We start from the raw sequence: 21,547 nt of genomic DNA, 5'->3' as shown, positions 1-21,547 counted from the left end.
AGGCAAGGGCCTTAAGTCTAACAGATGACATTGAAACAATCAAACCTGACATTGGAGAGGAAGAGAAAGAATATTCAGCCACGCACAGCAGAAGCTGAAAATAACCGATCGGTCCCCTATAGGAGGAAGGGTTGGTTTCAGTATAATTGACCCAAAAGAAAGCTCTTGATGCAAAATAATTTTTAAAAAATTAATAGGGAGAGAGGGGTAAATATTTCAGTTTTATAGTTCCTGGCTGTGTTTGTGCTGTTCCGAAATGCTGTACTGCCAAGAAATAAGGACTGTGTTATCGATTGTTTCTTTGTTCCAATTGCAGAGCTACCCTGAGCTTCAAAATGGCACAAGCTCTTGCGTGTGTGCCCAGAAGCGAAAGGGCAGTTTTGGCGGCTTCTACTGCTATGACTGATGTCAGAGCCAAGAAAGCCAAAGCTTCTCATTAAGTCAAAGGAAAGACTAAACCCACAGGCACCACAGTTCATATGTCCTTCCCCTTTTCCATCGAAGCCACTGGAAGAACCCCTTCCAGACATAACATTTATTCTAAGTGGAATGATTGTAAAAGTAACCAGTAATTTGGTGGAGACTGGAAATGACAAAACATTCCCCCCTCTTATATAATCTGGCATGGCCTGGGCGTTGGTCTAGGACTGATTTGTTTTCTTGCAACTGCAAAATCATTTGTCTGCCATCTAGGACAAGCTTTGATAAAAACATAGGTATTTTATCTGAAGAGTTTCAAGACATGACCTAGACATACTGAGAATGCTAGTTCAAGGATACCCAAACTATGTGCCACCAGGTACCCTACTGTGGTGTGACACATGTTGAATTGTGCCTTGACCTATTAAACTACCATGTTGGATGCATTCAACACACTATACTTGTTAGAGTCCAATGTAGCATTTAACCATTATCTTCCAGACAAGGAACAAGGCCACACTAGGGTTCCACAATACAGCCTAAGCTATAACTGAGAGGCAAAGAGGAATCCCAGAAGCATCATCATGGCCAGAGAGTATGGGTTTATCCTGAGCCCAGACGGACTGGCTAAAAGAGGGAGAATGATACTGAAAAGGAATATTAATTGGACTGAAATATTAATACAGTTGTAAAAAAGCTGCCTGCCCATTGTTCAGGAGATGATCGGAGTGGGTTGGTGGGGGAGTGAATTTCTGAGTGAAATGTGACTCCACATTTAATGCACACAAAAACTCCCCTTGCCCCCACCTTATCAAAAATTTGGAATATACTGCGCTAAGCAATCTTCAAACCAAGAGGGAAAGGCAGGATGTAATATTTGCTCTTTGACCACTGGAGACTGACAACTTTTTTCCAACTACGACTGATTAGACAACTCTGCCTGCTCCTTGAGGAGAATGACCTGAAAACAGTGGTACACCAACTAGTAAACTCCAGGTTGGACTACTGCAATGTTTTCTATGTGGGGCTGCCTTTGTACATAGTTCAGAAACTTCCGTTAGTCCAAAATGCAGCAGCCAGATTGGACTCTGGGGTAATCCTGTAGAGACCACATAATGCTGCTCTTAAACAGCTGCACTGGCAGCAGATATATTTCCAGGCAAAGTACAAAATGCTGGTGATTACTTTTAAAACCCTGAATGGCTTAAATCCAGGTTACCTGAGACCGCGTCTTTCTCTACAAGATCCCCACTACTCATTAAGAACATCAGGAGGGGCACATCTTCGGGTGTCACCAGTTCATCTGGTGGCAACCTGGGATCAGGCCTTCTCAGTTGTCACCCCTGGGTTGAGCAATACGCTCCCCGTGGATATAAGAGGGGAGGTCTTCAGGAAAGCTTTAAAGACCCATCTTTTTAGCCAGGCTTTTAATGATATCTAGTTTTAAATTTATTGAGTTTAAATCTGGTTTAAATGTTTTGTTTTGTTTTAATTCTAACTGTTTTATTATGTTTTTTGACATTTTAATGTAAATTGCCCTGAGCCATTTTAGAAAGGCTCATATAAACTGAATACAACAAGCAAAAAGCAAGTAGACAGTTTGTTGCTATAATCATGAGGGTTAGAAGTAGACTTTTCAGGAATCAGTTTGTGCTGAAATTCAGGAGTAGAATTTTGTTTTTATTGCCTCACAGAAATCCTGGGACTAAAACCTGGCATATGTTCTTGTGCATATAAACACTCTAGAGATCAATCCTCCTTGGGGAAAATTTCCTTGTTTACTAATATGAACTCACAGGCTCCAGATTTTAGAACAACATGTTCATAGACCTCTGCTTTGTAAAGAGAAATTAAAGACAATACACATTTAGTAATGTAATCTTATGTTAGCTCATTTACAGAGAAAGTAGATGCCTAATGCCCATACCTCAGTTACTCTAGATACAAAGGTTCACATGAAAAAAACAGACAAATCAGATCTGAAACCAGTTCCAAGAATAGCCTTTCATATGCAAGTGCATTAACCATCAAGCTGGCTCTCTGGATGATAAAAAGAGCCTTTAGAGCTAAAATGTTAGAACACTCAAATGGCAAAGACTAAACACATTACTCTCACTATATAAATCCACAGATTTACAGCATCTTTGGTGAGAAATAGTACAGCCTCATTAATGCATACATTCAAAAGGTTCTCTTCAAGAAGTCTACCTGTGGAAATGAGTCATTAGCATATTAAACCCATTTCCACAGGAGCATAAAAGTCTTTTTCCAAAAATCAGGTAGAATATGGAGGTTAGATTTGTCAATGGTTATTAGCCACAATAGCCAAAGGCATTCCTTTTTATATATCTGTAGAAATATTGTTTACCTACCAAAGGAACCTCAAACAGAGGTTGGATAGAGTCTTCATGCCCTCCTATCTACTTGGTAGACAGAATGCTGGTCTAGATGGAACACTGCTCTAACCCAGACTGCTCATCTTTTTTATATGTAGCACAGGTCTCCAAAAGTGGGTTCTAACCTGATCGCAGGTGGGTCACGGTGTTGTTGCCATTATTTTGTTTTGCGAGGAGAGCAGAGCTATTTCTAGTTGGAATCAGCAGAAGCTGTTTTGCTTTAAGTGGCATTTCCACATTTAAGGCACTAGAACACATGTGCCTGGCAGGCAGCACGGACCAACAGCAACTGCCACTTAAACGCATATTTCTGGTGCCTTTTTCCTCCATGCATGTTTTTTGTGCCTTTTAGGAAGACCGCACTGTGGCATGAGCTGTCCTGAAAGGCTTCTTATCAAGTAACTCTCATTCAGAGTGCCTCAGATAAATTAGGTTGCATGTCCATCTACCCTCATCTGAGGAAATGGGATAATCCAGCAGAGCCATGATTAGCTATAATGCCAACCCCGAGTCTTGCTAGCAAGTGTCAGGCAGGACCACTATCAACTCTGTTGCATGCAAGTTTGGCTTTCCCTTTCCCTCTTTTTGACTTGGTCTTCCCTGTCTCCCCTTGTAGGCACATCCACAGCTTTTTCCATCTCAGTATCTTTTTCTCTCTCACTTTCCTTTGACTTTCTACCTCTTTCCTGCTATCCCTTTGGCACTCTCTCTGCTCCCTATTTGTGCCACTGGCTTCTTTCCATGTTTCATTTGTCTTCCATCCCATTACTCCCTTACTTCTTTCCATTATCTGTCCCAATTTCCCCTCTTACCATTCTATCAATCACTCAGTAAAAGGGTTGAAATCCTCCTTGTAAAAAATCCATCTTTATGGGTGAAGTGAGGATTCTAATCTGTTTAGTAGCTATGAGTAAAGAACTGTGGATTTTTAGCTTTTCTAGATTAAGGAAATGGATAAAAGTGTGTGATCTTGAGGATGATATGCCCTGCCCCCTTCACACACATGTATTTTTCTCTGTCTTCCCCTCCCTACCGCCAACACTGACACACATACATACACCCCCTCCTCTTCCTTTCTTTTTCATTAAGGGTCATAAAGGTACAGAACTGAGCAGGTTGTTTACTGCTGATTTGGGATTTGCATTCCATTTTAAATTCAGACAGACAGTGAGCCGGGTCTCACGATCCGTGAGACCCGGTTTCAGGAGCTCAGCGGGGAGACACACGAGGAGGGCACGAGCCCTGGGCAGCCGGATCAGCCGCACACACAATTGCCGGCTCCGTGACAGAGCCGATCGGCCCCTGGAAGCTCCATCATGCCCTGCGCAAGCATGCAGGGCATGCTGGCGAGACCCCCGGAGCCCTCCGGGGGTTTCCTTGTGAATAGCCGCAGCACAGAGCTGCGCCACAGCTACTCATGATAAACAACCCGGGTTTGCGGAGCGCTCGCTCTGCAAACCCGGTTTTAGGGGCAGACTACTTGAGCGGGTTACCCGTTCAAGAACCACCAGGCTCGCAGTCGAGCCCGGTGGTTCTCATGATTGCAGAAAATCGGGCTAGCGGAGGCTAGCCTGATTTTCTGCAATCGTGTGAATAGCCACAGTGCCTTATTTATTTGTTTGTTTGTTTGTTTCTATTCCGCCTGATATAGAACCGCTAGGCAGTGTACATAAGTTAAAATACAGTATAAAAACAGGATACAATGATTAAAACAATTATGATATAAAATCAATTAAAATTAATTAAAAGCCAAAGAAAACAGGCTTTTAAAAGGGACTTTTAAAAATATCCAGATATGTAGAAATTCTGATTTTAACAGGGACTAAATTCCAGAACCCCGGGGCAGCCACAGAGAAGACCTGGTCCTGGATAGCCAACAAATGACCTGGTGGTAGCCGTAACCAGACCTCTCCAGATGATCTTAATAGGTGGGAGGGTTCATGACAAACGATGTGCTCTCTTAAATACCCTGTCTGGACCCAAGCCATCCAGGGCTTTATAGATAACTAGTGTTTTCAGGCCCGTTAAATAACAGGCGCTAGTAAGTGTTCTGGGCCCCCGCCGCCATTCCCCCTCCCACCACCCTCAGCTGCGGCCGGTCTCCCCGGCCGGGCAAGGGCCCGCAAGTTTCCCCCCCGCCCGGCTTTAGCGGCGACACCAGGCCTCGGCGGCAGGTCCGCCGCCGCCTCGGCCGGCTTCCCCCGCCGCCTCTTTCCCCACCGCCTCTTTCCTGTGTTCGCGACGGGCGCTTCTGGCCCCGCCGTTTCCCCCGCCGCCTCTTTCCTATCTTTGGGACAGCCGCTTCTGGCCCCGCCGTTTCCCTCGCCGCCTCTTCCCGGCTTCTTCTGGGCGGCCGCTTCTGGGTGCCTCGGCCTCGTCCGTGCCGCAGCTAATGGCCGAGGCGGCCGCCGCCGCCTCGGCCAGTGCTCCCCTCCGCCGCATACCCGGCTTCTTCGGGGCAGCTGCTTCTGGCCGCCCAAGATGGCCACCAGGTGCTGGCGGTCATGTCTCCCTTGCTCTGTTCTGGGAGGCACCAAGGCTTTTATTAGAGAGGATAACCAGCATTTTGTATGTCGCTCTGAAACATATTGACAACCAGTACAGTTCTTTTAAGATTGGTGTTATATGGTCTCTTTGGGTTATCCTGAAGACCAGTCTGGCTGCTGCATTCTGCACCAACTGTAGTTTCCAGACTACGTACAAAGGCTGCCCTACATAGAGTGCATTACAGTAGCCAAGCCTGGAGATTACTAGCATAACCATAACTATAGATAATTATAAGCCAGTCTCCAAACTCCCTTGAGTGGGCAAGGTAATTGAGAGGGTGATGGCTGATCAATTCCAGGTAATTTTGGAACATATTGATTATCTAGATCCATTCCAAACTGGCTTTAGAGCAGGCTATAGGATGGAGGCAGCCTTGGTCAGGGTCATGGATGATCTCTACCAAGGTATGGACAGAGGGACAGCGACCCTGTTGGTTCTTTGGAACTTTCTGCAGCTTTTGATAGTTTCAACCATGGTATTCTTCTAGATCATTTGAGGGACTGGGGAATAGGTGGTCCTGTTTTGCAGTGGTTCCATTCCTATCTCTCAGGTAGATTCCAGATGGTGTTGCTAGGAGATAGTTGCTCTCTGAAATGAGAGCTATTGTATGGTGTCCGTCAGGGCTCCATTCTATCTCCAATTTTTTTAACATATACATGAAACCACTGGGTGCAGTCATCAGGAGATTTGGAGTAGGGTGTTATCTATATGCTGATGACACCCAAATTTATTTATCTATGACATCATCATCAGGAAATGGCATAACTCCCTAAATGCCTGCCTGCAGGCAGTAATGGACTGGATGAGGGATAATAAACTGAAACTGAATCCAAACAAGACGGAGGCGCTCATGGTAAGGAGTCATACTTTGAGGGATGTGATAGATCTTTCTGTTTTGGATGGTGTTGCACTCCCCCTGAAGTAACAGGGATGGAGCTTTGGAGTACTTCTGGACCCAGGCCTCACTCTGGCCAGGAGCGCTTTTGATTTATTATTATTATTTCTTGTTTACACAGTCAGACAGGTGTTATTGACTGGTTTGTTTTATTCAGACATCGGGTCCTTCCCAAGGACCTGGGATGCCAGAATTTTATTGTCAATTGTTATAGATATCGTCACAGAATATAGGCTGTTCCCAGTAAAGCAGCAGCAGCAGCAGATTATTATTATTATTATTATTATTATTATTATTTTAACTTTGGTAGATATGACAGCTGTGTCTGTTCCTTGAAGATAGTGATCTCAGAACTGTGGTGCACTCTCTGGTAACCTCTAGGCTCGACCGCGACAATGCACTCTACATAGGGCTATCTTGTATGTAGTTCAGAAACTTCAGTTGGTTCAATGGCCTCTGAGATTTCTCGGAGATACCATTTTATGCCTATTGCATTGGCTGTCAATAGGTTTCCAGGCAAAATACAAAGTGCTCATAACTACCTTTAAAGCCCTAAATGGCCTAGGACTGGGTTATCTGGGAGAGTGCCTTCTTCTGCATGATCCCCACCGCACATAAAGATCATCGGGAGAGGTCTGCCTCTGAATGCCGTCAGCTCATCTGGCAGAGACTCAGGAGCAGGCCTTCTCTGTAGTCATTCCTGGGCTGTGGAATGCACTCTCTATAGATATTCAAGGCTTAACATCTTTATCAGCCTTTAAAAGGACCCTTAAGAAACATTTTTTTTTAGCCTGGCCTTAAGTAATCTTTGAATGTTTTAAATTGTTTTAATTCATCATTGTCTTAATAGTTTGTTTTATTTTGTTTTTATTGTATCTACTGTTGTGATAACAATAGAGCCTCAGAGTCAGGTAGTATATCAATTAAATAAATAAAAATAAATATGTACCACTGTTGTCAACATGATTTGTCCATGATATGTTAAAATTCTTTCTAGCTGGGGATTTGTTACAGTAAATATGTAAGAAATCCTCTACACAATAATCAGAAGTGATCAGGTTTTAGACTGTGTTCAAACAAGTCATTGTTAAGAACAGGAATTTTGCCCCTCTGGAAATTGCTCATCTGCCACTGCAGTAACAGCTTCTTTGATTTCACATGACAAATAGCTAAAAGTTTTCAAAGGAAATACATTGGCCAGTAAAATAATGCTATCCTCAAATAATATTTTGCCTGTTTATCTGTTTGCATTAAATAATAAAATCTTGGAGGATAGTAGAGAGATTTTTAGTCATGTAGGTTGTTGGGTTCCCCTCCTTTCTCCCTTCCTTAGCATCTCAGTCTTAAGCATGGTTATTCAGAAGCCAGTCCTATTGAATTCAACAGGACTTACCTCCAAATTAGCATGCCAAATAAGTCTTCGTAGAATTGCAGCTATAATTTTGAAGGTGAGTGGCAAGTGGATGACTGAAAAGTGCTGTGGGGCAAGAGGGAGGCATGTGAGGTAATATGAAAACGCTTCTGGAAATCTGGTTGTTGAGAGCAAATCTGAAGGGAGGATCTTCAGTACGACTATTGCCTGGGCTTCCTTGAGCGTTGTGCTTTGCACAAGTGCTGAGTTATCTGCCATGCAGTTACTTACTGTCCTTTGAACTAGAAATACTTGGTGTATCTCCCACCTATAAAATGGGTAGTTTTTCACCAGAATGACTTCATGAGCCCCTGGTGGCGCAGTGGTAAAACTGCCGCCCTGTAACCAGAAGGTTACAAGTTCGATCCTGACCAGGGGCTCAAGGTTGACTCAGCCTTCCATCCTTCCGAGGTCGGTAAAATGAGTACGCAGAATGTTGGGGGCAATATGCTAAAAATCATTGTAAACCGCTTAGAGAGCTCCGATTATAGAGCGGTATATAAATGTAAGTGCTATTGCTATTGCTATTATTAATTCCTCCATAATATGCTACAAGTATGTGTGTGTTCATACATACACATAGCTTAATAAATAAAATGAATTGTTGGCACTCACCTGAATGATCATTCTCCTCAGTGGTAGGGAGTGTATCCAATGCTGGGTTGCTCCTCCCTCCTGCCCTGAATCACAGCCAATCAAGCTGAAGCTTGCCAGAGACCTTATGGAAGAAGTCAACCCCTCCACCCCACTCCAGTCTGTAGCCCATCATGTGGGCTCAGGTGAGAATATGAGGCGGCAAGAAGAGAAGTATAACATCATAAACATAAAGAACAACCAAACTCCAACAAACAATTGGGGGCGGTGTAGGAATAGTCCCACAGAATGTATCTTATCACTAACACAATACCCCAGGGAGAACAGTCCAGCCCACAAAGGAAATTGCCCAATAGGAAAGGGTGACAGAAATAAGAAAGACCAGACAATGTGCAGTGGGGGGGATACACTCCCTACCACTGAGGAGGATGACCATTCAGATAAGCGCCAACGATTCATTCGCCCTCAGTGGGGGAGTGCATCTAATGCTGGGATATACCAGAGCCTCTTTGGGAGAAGGGAGTCTGGTCCTCATTGAGGGACTATTGCTGTAGTACTCATCTCCTAAAAAAGCATCTGCAGAGGCTAGGTTCTGAATTTTATATCTAAACAAGGTAGAAAATGAGATCCAAGACACAGCCCTGCATATATCAGCCAGGGGGGCCAAAGTGGACAGTGCAGCCAAGGTGGCTGCACTTCTAGTGGAGTGAATTGTAAGTCCTCTGGGAGAAGACAACTCCTTGGAAGAATAGGCCAGATCTATGCGCTGATAGATCCATCTAGCTAAGGTGGAATTGGAGATCTTCCAGTCTACGGGGCTATTACGGAAGGAAACAAAGAAAGACTCAGTAACCCTCACTCTCTTGTTGTGCATCAAATAGATCTTGACAGCCCTGGACACATCCAATGTGAGCCATGCTTTCTTTCTAGGAGAGGCAGGATTGGGACAGAAGGAGGGAAGGATAAGCTCCTGTGACCTACGAAAAAGGGTGTTCACATTTGGCATGAATATAGGGTCTGTTCTGAGAAGGACATAGTTAGGAAAAATCAGACAGAGTTCCTTGTGAACTGAGAGAGCTCCCAATTCTGATACCCTGCGTGCAGAGGTGATGGCAATCAGGAACAGGACCTTGTAAGGAAGAAGTTTTAACGGGCCTGTTCTCGGGGGCTTAAGGAGCCTTGGTCAGAGCCGTGGGGACAAGATTCAAGTCCCTTTTGCAAATCTGTACACTGTAAGAGGTTAAATAATAATAATGCTCCCTTTGAGGAATCTCTTCACGTGATGGTGGGAAACTACACCGGGCCTGCCATCCACCTCCAGCACTGAAGCTATGGTGGCTACTTGGTTCTTGAGAGTATTGGGCCAAAGCCCCTTCTCCAACCCCTGTTGTAGAAAACCTAATAAGTGTTGGTGGCTACTGAAGCTGTGGTGGCTACTTAGTTCTTGAGAGTATCGGGGCAAAGCCCCTTCTCCAACCCCTGTTGTAGAAAACCTAATAAGCGGGGCGTGGATGTGGTCAGAGGGGTAACTGACTATAAATTACACTATGTCACAAATGACTTCTATGTGGTTTGGTATATTTTGTTAGTAGAAGCCCTGTAGAAAGCTAACATGGTGCCCAGGGTGCCTTAGGAGTACCCACAGGCCCTTAGAGATTGCCTTTCAACCTCCAGTTGAATAGTCGCATCCATTCTGGCTCTGGGTAGAATACCAGACCCTGGTGGAGGAGATCAGATTCCAATCCCAGATCCAGTGGAGGTTCCATGGAGAGCTCCTCCAGTTCTGAAAACTACAGCTGATGGGGCCAATTTGGTGCCACTAGGATTATGTCAGCTTTGAATTCTCAAATTCTTTGTAGAGTTTGAGGGAAGATGGACGTGGGAGGAAAGACATACAATAGGCCCCTTGGCCATGGAGTTGACAGGGCATCTGCTGCCTTGGTGGTCTATGACTTTTATCTGGACATGAACCTTAGCGTTTGCTGGAGTGGCAAACAGGTCCACTGGTGGGTTCCTGAAGAAACACATTATGCAACTGAAGGCCTGATGACTGAGGGACCACTCTGCCTGACTGATCTGTGACTGGTGCAGCCAATCTGCTATGGTGTTCAGAGCTCCCATTAGAGATAGAATGTTTACTTATGCACACATCAAGAAAAGTTCTGGCTCTTTCATCAGAGACCAGGACCTCATGCCCACTCCTCAGTGGTTGATATGAGCCTTGGCAGTGGCACTGTCTGTCCTGACCAAGACATGGGCATTTTGTATGATCGAAAGAACTCCCTTCAGACGTTCCTCACTACTTGTTAACTCCATCCAGTTTATACTGTGCTGGCTCTCTGCATTCAACCACTGGCCTTGCACTATGTAGTGTAGGCAATGCGCCCCACCCCCCCAAACTGTCATCCGTGGTCACTTGTATTCATGGGGCAGGAAGAAAGGAAACTCCCTTGAAGGTGGCCAAGGAAGACCATCACTTGAGAGAAACTAGTACTTTCCTGTTTAGTGCAAGTTATTTCCTGGACATTTCCATGATTTTCTCTTGCCATGGCAACAGCATCCATTGGAGTAGGCAGGAGTGGAACCTTGCTCAAGGAACCAAGCCTATGGTTGAGATCATGGTCCCCTGGAGTTGACGCAGTGACAAGAAGTTGGACCTTGGGCAGGGTAGTAAGTTTGGACAACTTTTTACAAGCTTTTTCCTGTGGGAGGGAGGCAAGTAGACCATCCCCTGAAAGATACTGGTCTGTGGCAATAGGGAGCTCTTTTGTATGTTCATGATGAACGAGTGCCTCTGAAGGCAAAGGAGAGTCACCTCTACATCCCTGAGACTCAAAAAAAAAAGGGTAAAGGTGAACCCCCTTGATCCTCAAGTGTGCCATGAGTCCACCACGATTTTAGTGAAGACCCTTGGAGCAGCTGACAGACTGAATGGGAGGGCCTGATACTGGAAATGGTGACTGTTGTATGAGAACTGGAGAAACTGCCTGTCTTAGGGGTGAATGGGGACATGTAAGTAAGCCTCCTTGAGAGCTACAAATGTGAGGAGGTCTCCTTTTTGGATTGCTAATGGAATGGACCAAAGAGTCTCCATCCGAAAACTCTTCCTTCTGATGAAACCGTTTACATACTTCAGGTCCAGTATGACTCTCCAATCTCCATTCTTCTTCGGCACTGGTTCAATGGCTCGTATCAGTAGAAGGTGCTAGACTGCTTGCAACATCAGCTTCTGTTTGCCCCTCTTTGGGGACCTTGGGGAGGGAAGGAACCTCTCTGGGGGGCGTGATATGAACTCCAGGGAGTAACCCTGTGAAATGACTAGATGAGTCCAAGCATCCAATGATGTCCGGTGCAATATGTGGGCAAATTCCTGAAGCCTCCCCCCACCCACTGGCATCCCCCTGAAGTAGTCATTGGGAAGGATTTCATTTGAATCCTGCTCTACTGGGCTGGTTAAACTGGGAGCTTCTGTTGGAAATGTTGTCTCAAAAGGAATCTCTGGGTTTTGCTCAGGGAAGACGTTCTTGCTTGGACTGGTGAAAACGAAAAAGTGGCTTAGGTGACCTGAACTGGAAAGATGGGTTTCTGTTTGATCTGTGTTCCTCCCTTGGAGAAGAAGAAGGCATAGCCTTCTGTAATGGATTTAACCCAGCCTTTGTCTCAAAGGAAGCTCACGTGAGGGGAAGAAAAATGCTGAATCATCCTCTCTCTTGCTTCCACCCACAAAGGCTGTTCCTTCAAACTTAAACTGTTCCTTTAGTAGCTCAATCGCTGCCACCACGCCCACTTTATCACACAGTTTAATCTCTCTCCTACCCTGATGTGGGTGAAATTCCAGGGAATTCTCTTTCTCTTTACTATTGGGAAAATACACAAAAACCTCCACGTGCAAGCCTATACATGATGAGAAAACTTGGTAGAGTTGCTGAGCAAACAAACTGAAATGTTGTGTCGCACCAGAGACAAAAACTCCTTCCCAGCCACCCTTTCCTGAGTTAAAAATTTACTCAAAGAGGCTGGTTAAAATTGCAAAGGACAAAAGGAAAAATAAACTTTATTTAAAATACTACAGACTGCTTCCATCTGAGGCTTTCTCAGCTTTTAGTTACAGGTAAAAGGAACACTCGTAACTAAAGGAATATGCCAAAAAGCACCCTCAGATGATATTGGGGCAGCACACTTTAAAGATTGTGGTTACCCAGTTGCAAGGAACAGGGATATAGGAACCTTTAAAAGCACACTGAAGGGTTACAGAGACTTTTGCAGCACCCTGGATGGATAGAGGAACACAGGCTCAACATTTCCTAGCTTGTTACATTAAACACAATAGAACAATTGTAAGAATTTGCAAAGAACACCAAAGTAAAATAAGAAGTCTAACGCGAGCTAAGAACTGTTCCCTAGACTAAATCTTTCCCCACAGCCAAAGCCATGGCTTCCTTCCTGAACTTACCAAATCCATGGTAGAGACTTCAGGCCCCTGCAGTCCTAACTTCCCATGATTGCAGTTCTCCTGGCTGCAACCATTTAATGGTCAGCCAACCTGTTAGCCCAGCCTGGCTCTAACTGAGAGCAAAGAACCCCTTCTCTTCCTGCTGCACGGCCCTCTAGGTCCCGCCCACTGTGTACTGAGTGGCCGATCCCTAGAGATCACTGCCTATCAGTTAATACAGGGTTCATGTCTGATTCACTCTTTTGGGGAAGGAGGGCCGTTGACTACACCTTTTTATGCTTTGCTTCCACTAAGACTGGATCTAGGGCCTCTCCAAACAGCTTGCCACCCTTAAAGGGCAAGTTTGCCAAGTTGAGCCACCTAATGGTGCAGGGGGAAGCAACCTATCTAGAGAGCAGGAGGTTGTTGGTTCGAATCCCTGTGGGAGAAGGCAATGGTAAACCACTCCTGTATTCTACCAAGAAAACCACATCTTTATTTATTTCCCACTCTTCCCCCGAGGAGCTCAGAGCGGAGCTCAGAGCAGTGTACATAATTATTTTTTATCCTCACAACAACCCTGTGAGATATGTTAGGCTGGGAGATACATGACTGACCTAGAGTCACCCAGTGAGTTTCATGGTTGAATGGGGATTTGAACTCAGGTCTTCCAAGTCCTAGTCCAACACTCTAACCACTACGCTATGCTGGCTATGTGGTCGCAAGGAGTCGACTCTGACTTGACGGCAAAACCTTTCCCTTTCCTTGCCAAGTTGAAATGAGTCTTTTGATCTACTTTTGAATCTTTTAGCCACCGCACAAGGCATGCCATAACATCAGATGCCAGAGCCCTAGCAGACTGTTGCATGGCATCGAGTGATGAGTCAGCCATGAAAGCTGCAGCTTTTTCCAGTTTATTTAAACCCTGACTGAGTTTGGAAAGACCCTGGGGTACTAGAGGCAATAATTCCTTGATCCACAGAATGGAACCTTGGCAAACAGGAATTAGACATGGATGCCCGAATGGCCAACACAGTGGCTTAATGCGATGTACGCAATGCTGCATCGCATCTCTTGTCATTCTGATTTTTGAGAGATTAATCCCCGTCCTTTGGTAATAGGGCTCCTGTCACCAGAACAGCCACGGCACTGTCTATCATAGGGACCTTTAGTTTGTCCATGACCACCCTAGGAGTTGTGTAAACTGCTTTGGGAACTTTTGTTGAAAAGCAGTATATAATTATTTGTTGTATTCATAGAATCGCCTGATGGGTGGAGGAGGACCTTTGCCCTCGATTGGGCTATCCCACTCTGCCTGAATAGTATTAAGGAACAATTTAGGGCAAGAGACCACAGTCTCTGCAGACTGAGCCAGGGGAAGCACCTCCTGATTGCCTTCAAAGTTGCTATGAGATGTAGGCAGTGTACCCTCCAGTTCAGGGTGTTGCAAGCCTTATGAAGCAAAATGGGAAATCTGACTGACTGAATAGCCAGAGGGACATAGATTGTGAGGTATTAGCCTCATCTTCTGACAGCTCGCCCTTCTCTCTATCTGAGACTGAATCATCAGAGTCATGGCCACGATTGGACTCATCTTGTATGTCCAAGGCCTTGGATTAGGACAGCGGTGAGGGGAAAGAATAGGAAGCTTGTCTCCCTGTCTATCACAAGGCTGAGGCGATTCCCTGCCAGACCTGCTAGAGGAACGTGTTGCACTTTCCCTGTTTTCTTTGGAGTTTGAGTGCCCCCTAGTGGTGCTGCTACCTGTGGTCCCATTGTTAGGAAGAAATTGGGGTGGAGGACTGGGAAAGATGTTGTAAAATACAAAATGTAAAAAAACATCAAATCAAAAAAAGAAAAGAAAAAGAAGGGAGCCCCTTATCGAGTTCCTTCACCACCAGGCACCGAAGAGAAGCCTGAACCTGTTTGGGGAGCTCCTCTTCTTTCTCCTCAGAAAGGTGGGGTATCTGGTTATGCAGGCGTTTGGGGTCGCAATCACTCACCCTGCATCTGATGTTTGATAGGTGCGTTGTGCTGCCCCTCAGAGGCCCCATCCACCTGTTCCACATCCAACATGGGCAATTCCTTATCACTGAAAAACTCTTGGTTTTGCCCCAAATGCCCTCTGTGGTCAGGAGTTGAAAGGCTGGAATGCCACACCCGGGGGGTTTCCGGTGCGCGGGAAACCGTTTGTGTAGCTTTCATCCCTTTTTTCTTCCTTTGGTGTTCCTCCTCAGTGGTGACTGCTGCCCATGCTTCTCAGAAGGCATAGGCAGCAGAATCATTGGAGAAAGAGAGAGACACCTCTCTCTCGCTACTGTAAGTGTGAGCAGCCATTTGGAAGAAATTGTGACAAGCAGTAGCAAACTGGAGAAAACACACTGCACCCCAGCAAACAAACTGCTGTTTGGCTGCCAATCTGTCTCCCTTTCCTCCATCTTGCTTTAAACCACAGAAGGGAAGATGCAGGCTGGGGGAGAGCCTTGAATACCAGAGTAACAGAAAAAGCTCCTGCTCAGAGAGAGACAGGGTGGGAAAACTGGAGACCGAGAGGTTTGGCTCCTCCCATAGTCTCCCTGGCAAGCTTTGTCTTGATTGGCCCTCCCCAGTCAAGGAGAAAGAAGCAACCCAGCATTGGATATACTCCCCCACTTTGAGGGAATGCAGCTGCATTCAACTAGAGTTGGGTATGTTTAGTTTTGTTTACTTGACTTAAGGTACAGCTGGAGTCTGAACTGTGTAAGATGATCTGTGTTGGCTGGTAATACTCATGTATGGATGTAGTGCTTGGTGGCAGAGGACTGGAAAGCACATGGAATAGCTGTACACCTTTAAAAAAAATTTCTTGTGCTCCATCCCTTCGTTATTTGGTTCTTGGGAGCACGGGATCCACCTCTTGTTTTGAACACTACACCTTGGGTGCAAGTGGAAGTGGAAGTGGGTCCCATATTACAGATTAGGTTTCAATGGGGATCCCTGCTCTTGACAATATAGAGCTCTTTTAGATTGCTGCTGTTTTCTGGCAATTCCTATTTTGGCCAAAATATTTTTTTTAATTGAATAGTTACAATCAAAAAACAGAATAATCAGGCAAATAAAAGCAACTATGATCATTTCTCATTCTTAACATCAATCATCTTCAGCTGTTCTTTAGTGCAGTCATCCACTTGCCATAGTAAGTGTTTAATGGAAACATTAAAACACACCAGTCTCAAAGCCAAGGCCAATCCTTCTGGGTCCTTATTATTCACTTCCCTCTATTGCAAGAATTATTCGGTTATTCTTGCCTTTTGTTTCCTATTACCAGTCCATTAACAGGATTTGCCTCATTATCCCATGGCTGCTAATTCTCTCCAAGAACATTTGGCAGGGAACTGTATCAAAAGCATTTTGAATATCATGATACAGGATATCCAAGGTATCTCTTGATCTTGATCTCACTCACGCACACACCTCAAGGAATTCTTCAACATGGTATGCTCATCCACTTACAATCCAATTCTTAACAATGCTTTCTACTTAGTTACTTAGGACAATGACCACAAGGTTCAGACAGGCATGGGTTGTTGCTTGAGCCTCACCCAAGCATGGTGGTAAAGGGGGGGGGGGAGATAAGGCTCTTCTGCTTATGTAGCTCTGAAAAAGTAGATATCAAGGGGACCTGGTCTACGAATGAAACAGGATGAGGTGAGAAGGAGGTGGTAGAGTTCTGAGGTGACAGAATGGACTGTAGATAGAGGAATCACATTTTTGAATGCACCCTCGTATAAAAATGCTCCCTGCAAGTAGAAAAGCTGTTCCCAGCAGGGAATGGGCTGGACAAGAACCTTTCTACCTGATGTGCCAGTTTTATGCTTTTACACACACACTCACACTCTGTTTTTTTCTTAAACATGGTAGAACATTCAATACAACATAACCCAACTGCAGTGTGTGTACAATCTACTCTCCCTCCCAAAGATTCTATTGCATGTGTAGACGGGGCCATGGTTTTTAGAAGATGAATGTGTCTTTCAGAATCAATTTAAGGTAAGATCAATTCCCATTGGCACATTTGCAGCACACGTATCCTCCTCATTTGGCTTCTGGGAAAACAATCTGCAGCTCGAGGGGGAGAGAATAAAGTGTGCACCCAAGCAACTGCCATTTACCAAATGAACACACCTGAGGCACAGGTGCACTTGACTTTTGGATGCTTGACTGCAGAGAATTTGGGGGAAAGCTGCAGTCCTGAGGAGAGGAACTATCAAGTATCTGCTACAGGGCAGAGCCTAAGGGCACTGTAGGGGCCCTTAGGGGTAAACAGTGTTCAATGCTTTAAATTGTTATTTATCCCAAGACATCCAGATAAGATAGGTAACATATCTTAAGCACAAACATGTACCACAAACAGCCCAACTGCTCCTCAAAGAGCAGTGTTAACATACCCCGAACATCTGTCGGAGGTCAGGATCCCGGAAGCGGAAAGGAATGTTGGAGACATGCAGCCGCTTTGGAGTAGACTTGCTCTCAGTACTCTCATTACTTTGTGTCTGTGACTGCTGGCCGTCCGTCTGTGCCCCTCCTTCTGTCTGCTGCAATTTAAAAAAAAAAAAGCGGAGAAGATATCACCAAAAAATTCAAACAATATTGTAGTGATCAGACTCCCCTCTCACTAAAGAGTTAACTGGAAGTGAGCCCTGCTTGACTGACAAGCTGGTGAATAACAGGGCTCAGCCAATCAGCACACTGGGTGGATGCGACCTAGAGAGCTGGTGCCAGGAAGAGGGGAGTTCTTTATTAGAGGAGGACATGTGGCCATGGAAGTTGTCTGCAGGAGGATGACTCTGCAGATCCTTGAAAGACAGAGCAGGAAGCTTGAATTCTGAACTGGAGTTTGGTGAGTTCAAGGACAAAGAAGCCTGGGCTTTGGCTTAATTTAGGGAAGCTTGTTTAGTCAGACTTTGCGTTGGAATTCCTATTTCTTTGGGGTGTGTGTTTTGCATATTCCTGATACTGTTTTATTATAGTTACCTGCAACGTAATTGAAATAAGAAACACTAGCCTATGCCTACTTAGGGCATTGCAAAATACTCTATAAACATTTACAAATGCCTAAGACAACCTATTTTTGTCATCTACTAAGTATTCTTAGCTGTATCTAAGAAAGCTAGAAAGCCTCAGACGGAAACAGTCTGCAGTACTTGAATAAAACTGGTTTTTAAAAGTCTTTACTTTATAAGCCTCTCCAAGTGGGTTTTTAACTCGGGGGGGGGGGGGGATGGGGCCAAAGGGGGATTTTTCTTAGCTGCAATCACGTCCTTAAACCGTCAGAAGCTATCAGATTTCTCACCACATATAGGCTTCCACATAGAAGGTTTCTGTACTTATCCGATCGCAAAATAAAGAGTGTTTTCCCTGGGATTCCACCCCAAGCCCAGGGAGGTTCAAGCTCTGTCAATAAAATGGGGGGGGGGGCAGCAGCATTTTGAACCTACCAATAATACAGAATAGTTTTAGGAGAAGCCTAGCCAAGCAGCTCAGCAGGGATGATTCAGCATTTCTTTCCCTCACATGAGCTTGCTCTGAAACAAAGGCTTTAATCTACTACAAACATCCATCTGTTTATCAGTCCATGTCTTAAGTATTTACACCATCCTTACTGACCTGGTATTTGACCACCTTAAAGTAAGTTTGATAAAAACAGCAAAGTCTAGCAACAAGCAATCCATTGTTCTCCCCAATCCTTTAAATGGACAAACAGTAAGAGGATCTCTGTAGAGCTGGTCACTGGGAGATCAATTGCACCAGCGTAATTTAAGGTGTGGATTCAAAATAATACAGAATAAAGTGATAACAAAGGGCTGTGCCAACACATCGCTGCAGAATAAGTAGCTACATTTCTACTTTTAAATTGACCGTTTGCTTGAGTTACCATGTTCGGTTGATCAATTTAGATACATTGGTCTAAATTCACAGCAAGTTAAACATGTCCATATTTTAAAACTTTTTGACATGCTTCCATTGTATTTAGTTTATAACATATCAGCATTAAAAGACTATAATAATAGCACTTTGCATTTATGTAGCACTTTGTATTCAAGCCATTACATGTACATTTTTCACATGCATTATTGTTGCTTTTCAACAAAAATGTTTGCATTTATATTTATGTTTTCATTTAGATTGGTTATATTGAAGAAATAAGAAGGTTCCTTGTCCCCAAAGGGCTCACAGTCTAAAAAGAAACAGAAGGTAGACACCAAAAACAGCAACTAGAGGGATACTGTGCTAGGGTTGTACAGGGAAAGTTGTTCTCCCCCAGATAAATCTGAGATAGCCCCACTTTTAAAAAAGTACCTCTTTTCCCTTTTGATCATCTTTTCACTATCCTTACAACTCTCTTATAAGGTAGATCTAGGGAAATTAATACTGGGTTGCAGGTGAGTTAAGAGAGTGGTTTGTCTAAGGCCACTTAGTAAATGTATGGGGACAGGTGAGAGACAAAGTGGGATATCCTAACTTGTAGCTCAGGCTCCTAGCTGCTATGCGTCCTTAAACTTTCAATAAATCAAGCTGATTTAACAGTTACCTGTCCTCCAGTGGCTACACTGGACCTGGAGTGTTTTCAGCAAAAATATATGTAAATTGGTATAAGCACACCGTTTCTGATCCCTTTATTACTTTGAACCCAAACAGCAATTGCCCCTTGCTGCATGGGTTGTGTGTAGTATTTGAGAGGAGTTAAAGAGGCTACAATGGCCTCTATCAGCACTCCATCCCACTTTTCTGTGTTACTAGTAAGGCCTCTTTGTCCCCAATGTTCTATTTATCAACAATAAGCAATCTTTTAGTTCTTAAGGATGTCTGATTAAAAGAAAATAGAAATGGAAAAAACCCAAGAGGATGAGAAACAAGCCACACCCATATGGAGTGTTGTATTAGAATAAATTCTGTTGTGTATAGATGCAGGATATATTAATATGAGGCTACAAAAAGGAGAAGACAACCAGATTCAACTCTGTGCCAACTGCATCACAAGCACACAGACCTACAGATCACTGCACAGCAGCAAGTTAACCTGCAGCACAGAAAAGCCTTTAGTTAATAAGATTTCCAAATTCAGTTCTTACTCTACCCTGCTTCTCTTGTGTCTAACATCTAGCCAAAAAGTCTATAATGAAGAAGAGTAACTTGTCTAAGTTGGTGTGAACCGCCCTGAGCCATTTTGGAAGGGCGGCATACAAATCTAATTAATTAATTAATCATACAAAGCTAATAAGTAAATTAAAATAATTTAAAATAATCCCATTTCAGTTGTTTGGGCTGAATCCACAGACAATCAGAATCTCTCATCTGAAGTACAAATTTTTGCCTCCGCTTGCTTCTAAAGTATTTTACTTACATTTACATCTACCTAAGCACTTCAACAGAAGAGCCATCATGTGTCATACCTTAACCATCTGGTTAAGGGAGGACTTGCAGCCACTACCCACCTCTGCAGGGGTGAAAGACCCATTATGTTGGTCCACTGGAGAAGGTTATTGGCTCCAATAGGATTCCAAGAAGCCTTGGAAGGGTTTCAAGGGAATCACTGGCTCTACTAGGAATTCTGTCGATGCTCTGGTAAAAATATGGAACAATGAACTTTCTAGAGCAGTAGATACAATCACTCCTAAGCATCCTCTCTGACCTACTTTAAAGTCAACCCCATGGTATTCAGAAGAACTACAGGAGCTGAAGCAATGAGGTAGATGACTAGAGCGCAAGTGGAGGAAGACTCAGCATGGATCCGACAGACTGCAACACAGAGCTCATTTGAAGTTCTATGCTCTGGCAGTGTAGGTGGTGATGAAGCAGCTCTTTTCTGCCTGCATTGCTTCTGCAAATTCATGTCCAGTTGAGTTGTCTAGGGTTGTGAGGGGGCTAGTTCATGCCCCTTCTGCCTTGAACTTGGAACCTTCTGCCACTCTCTTTGATGTTAACAACTTTTTTTGCTGATAAAATCTCTTGTATTCATGCTGAACTAGACTCCACAGTTACTGCAGAGTCTATCGTAGAAGTGCCTAGCAATGCCTCTTGTAGGATTGGATTGGATCACTTTCAGTTTGTTGCTTCTGAGGATGTGGAGAAACTGCTTTGGACTGTACACCCTACCACCTACTCTCTTGACCCTTGCCCAACTTTGCTAAATTCATCTGGCAGTCACATTATTAGAGATTGTCTGGTAAATATAATAAATTTTATTTATTTATTTAAAATATTTCTATACCGCACAAAACTGGGCGGTTTACAATTAAAATAATTTAAAACATCAAATCAATTAACAATTAAAATCATTTAAAACATTAAAACATTGAAAACATTCCATTCACTCCTCCCCCTGCCACTTTCAGAACTTGCAAGGGTCACTTTTGAAAGGGACGGGAATGCACCAAGTTGTGGGGTAAGGCAATCAGCCTCAGATGCTGCAATACTTTCGGCCGCCCCTGGCCATAATGAAATCTTAGTTAAGTAATGGGATTTCAGCTTCTAAAATGTATTTATTTAAAATATTTCTATACTGCCCCAAACTTGTGTCTCTGAGCAGTTTACAACTAAAATAATTTAAAACATTAGAACATTAAAAACTCAATATTAAAAATATTACAACTATACATCTAATTAAATGCCTGGGTGAATAAACATGTCTTCAGCGCCTTTTGAGAAGTTGCCAGAGATGGGGAAGCTCTTGTTTCAACAGGGAGTGCATTCCAAAGTCCAGGGGCAGCAATGGAGAAGGCCCGTTCCTGAGTAGCCGCCAGATGAGTTGGCAGTAATCGCAGACGAACATCTCCAGGTGATCTTAACAGGTGGGTGGGGCTCATTGTGAA

At 44.1% G+C, this 21,547-nt stretch overlaps 1 protein-coding gene across 9 annotated transcripts in view; it reads right to left on the bottom strand.

The window, feature by feature from the left end:
• Window positions 1–21,547, bottom strand: part of RBFOX2 (RNA binding fox-1 homolog 2) — a 290,850-nt gene that overhangs the window by 61,330 nt on the left and 207,973 nt on the right. For all 9 annotated transcript variants that reach the window (XR_008308092.1, XM_053253472.1, XM_053253471.1 and 6 more), the window contains one exon: window positions 17,123–17,269. Coding sequence is in view for 8 of the 9 variants with exons in the window: in XM_053253472.1 (XP_053109447.1) it covers window positions 17,123–17,269 (147 nt within the window). In the remaining variant the exon portion in view is untranslated. The remainder of the gene's footprint in view (window positions 1–17,122; window positions 17,270–21,547) is intronic.

This window comes from Hemicordylus capensis, chromosome 5, assembly GCF_027244095.1.
Source record: "Hemicordylus capensis ecotype Gifberg chromosome 5, rHemCap1.1.pri, whole genome shotgun sequence".
NCBI classification, from domain to species: domain Eukaryota; kingdom Metazoa; phylum Chordata; class Lepidosauria; order Squamata; family Cordylidae; genus Hemicordylus; species Hemicordylus capensis.
The sequence above is the reverse complement of the archived record's forward strand: the minus strand, read 5'-3'. Positions and strand labels throughout refer to the sequence as shown.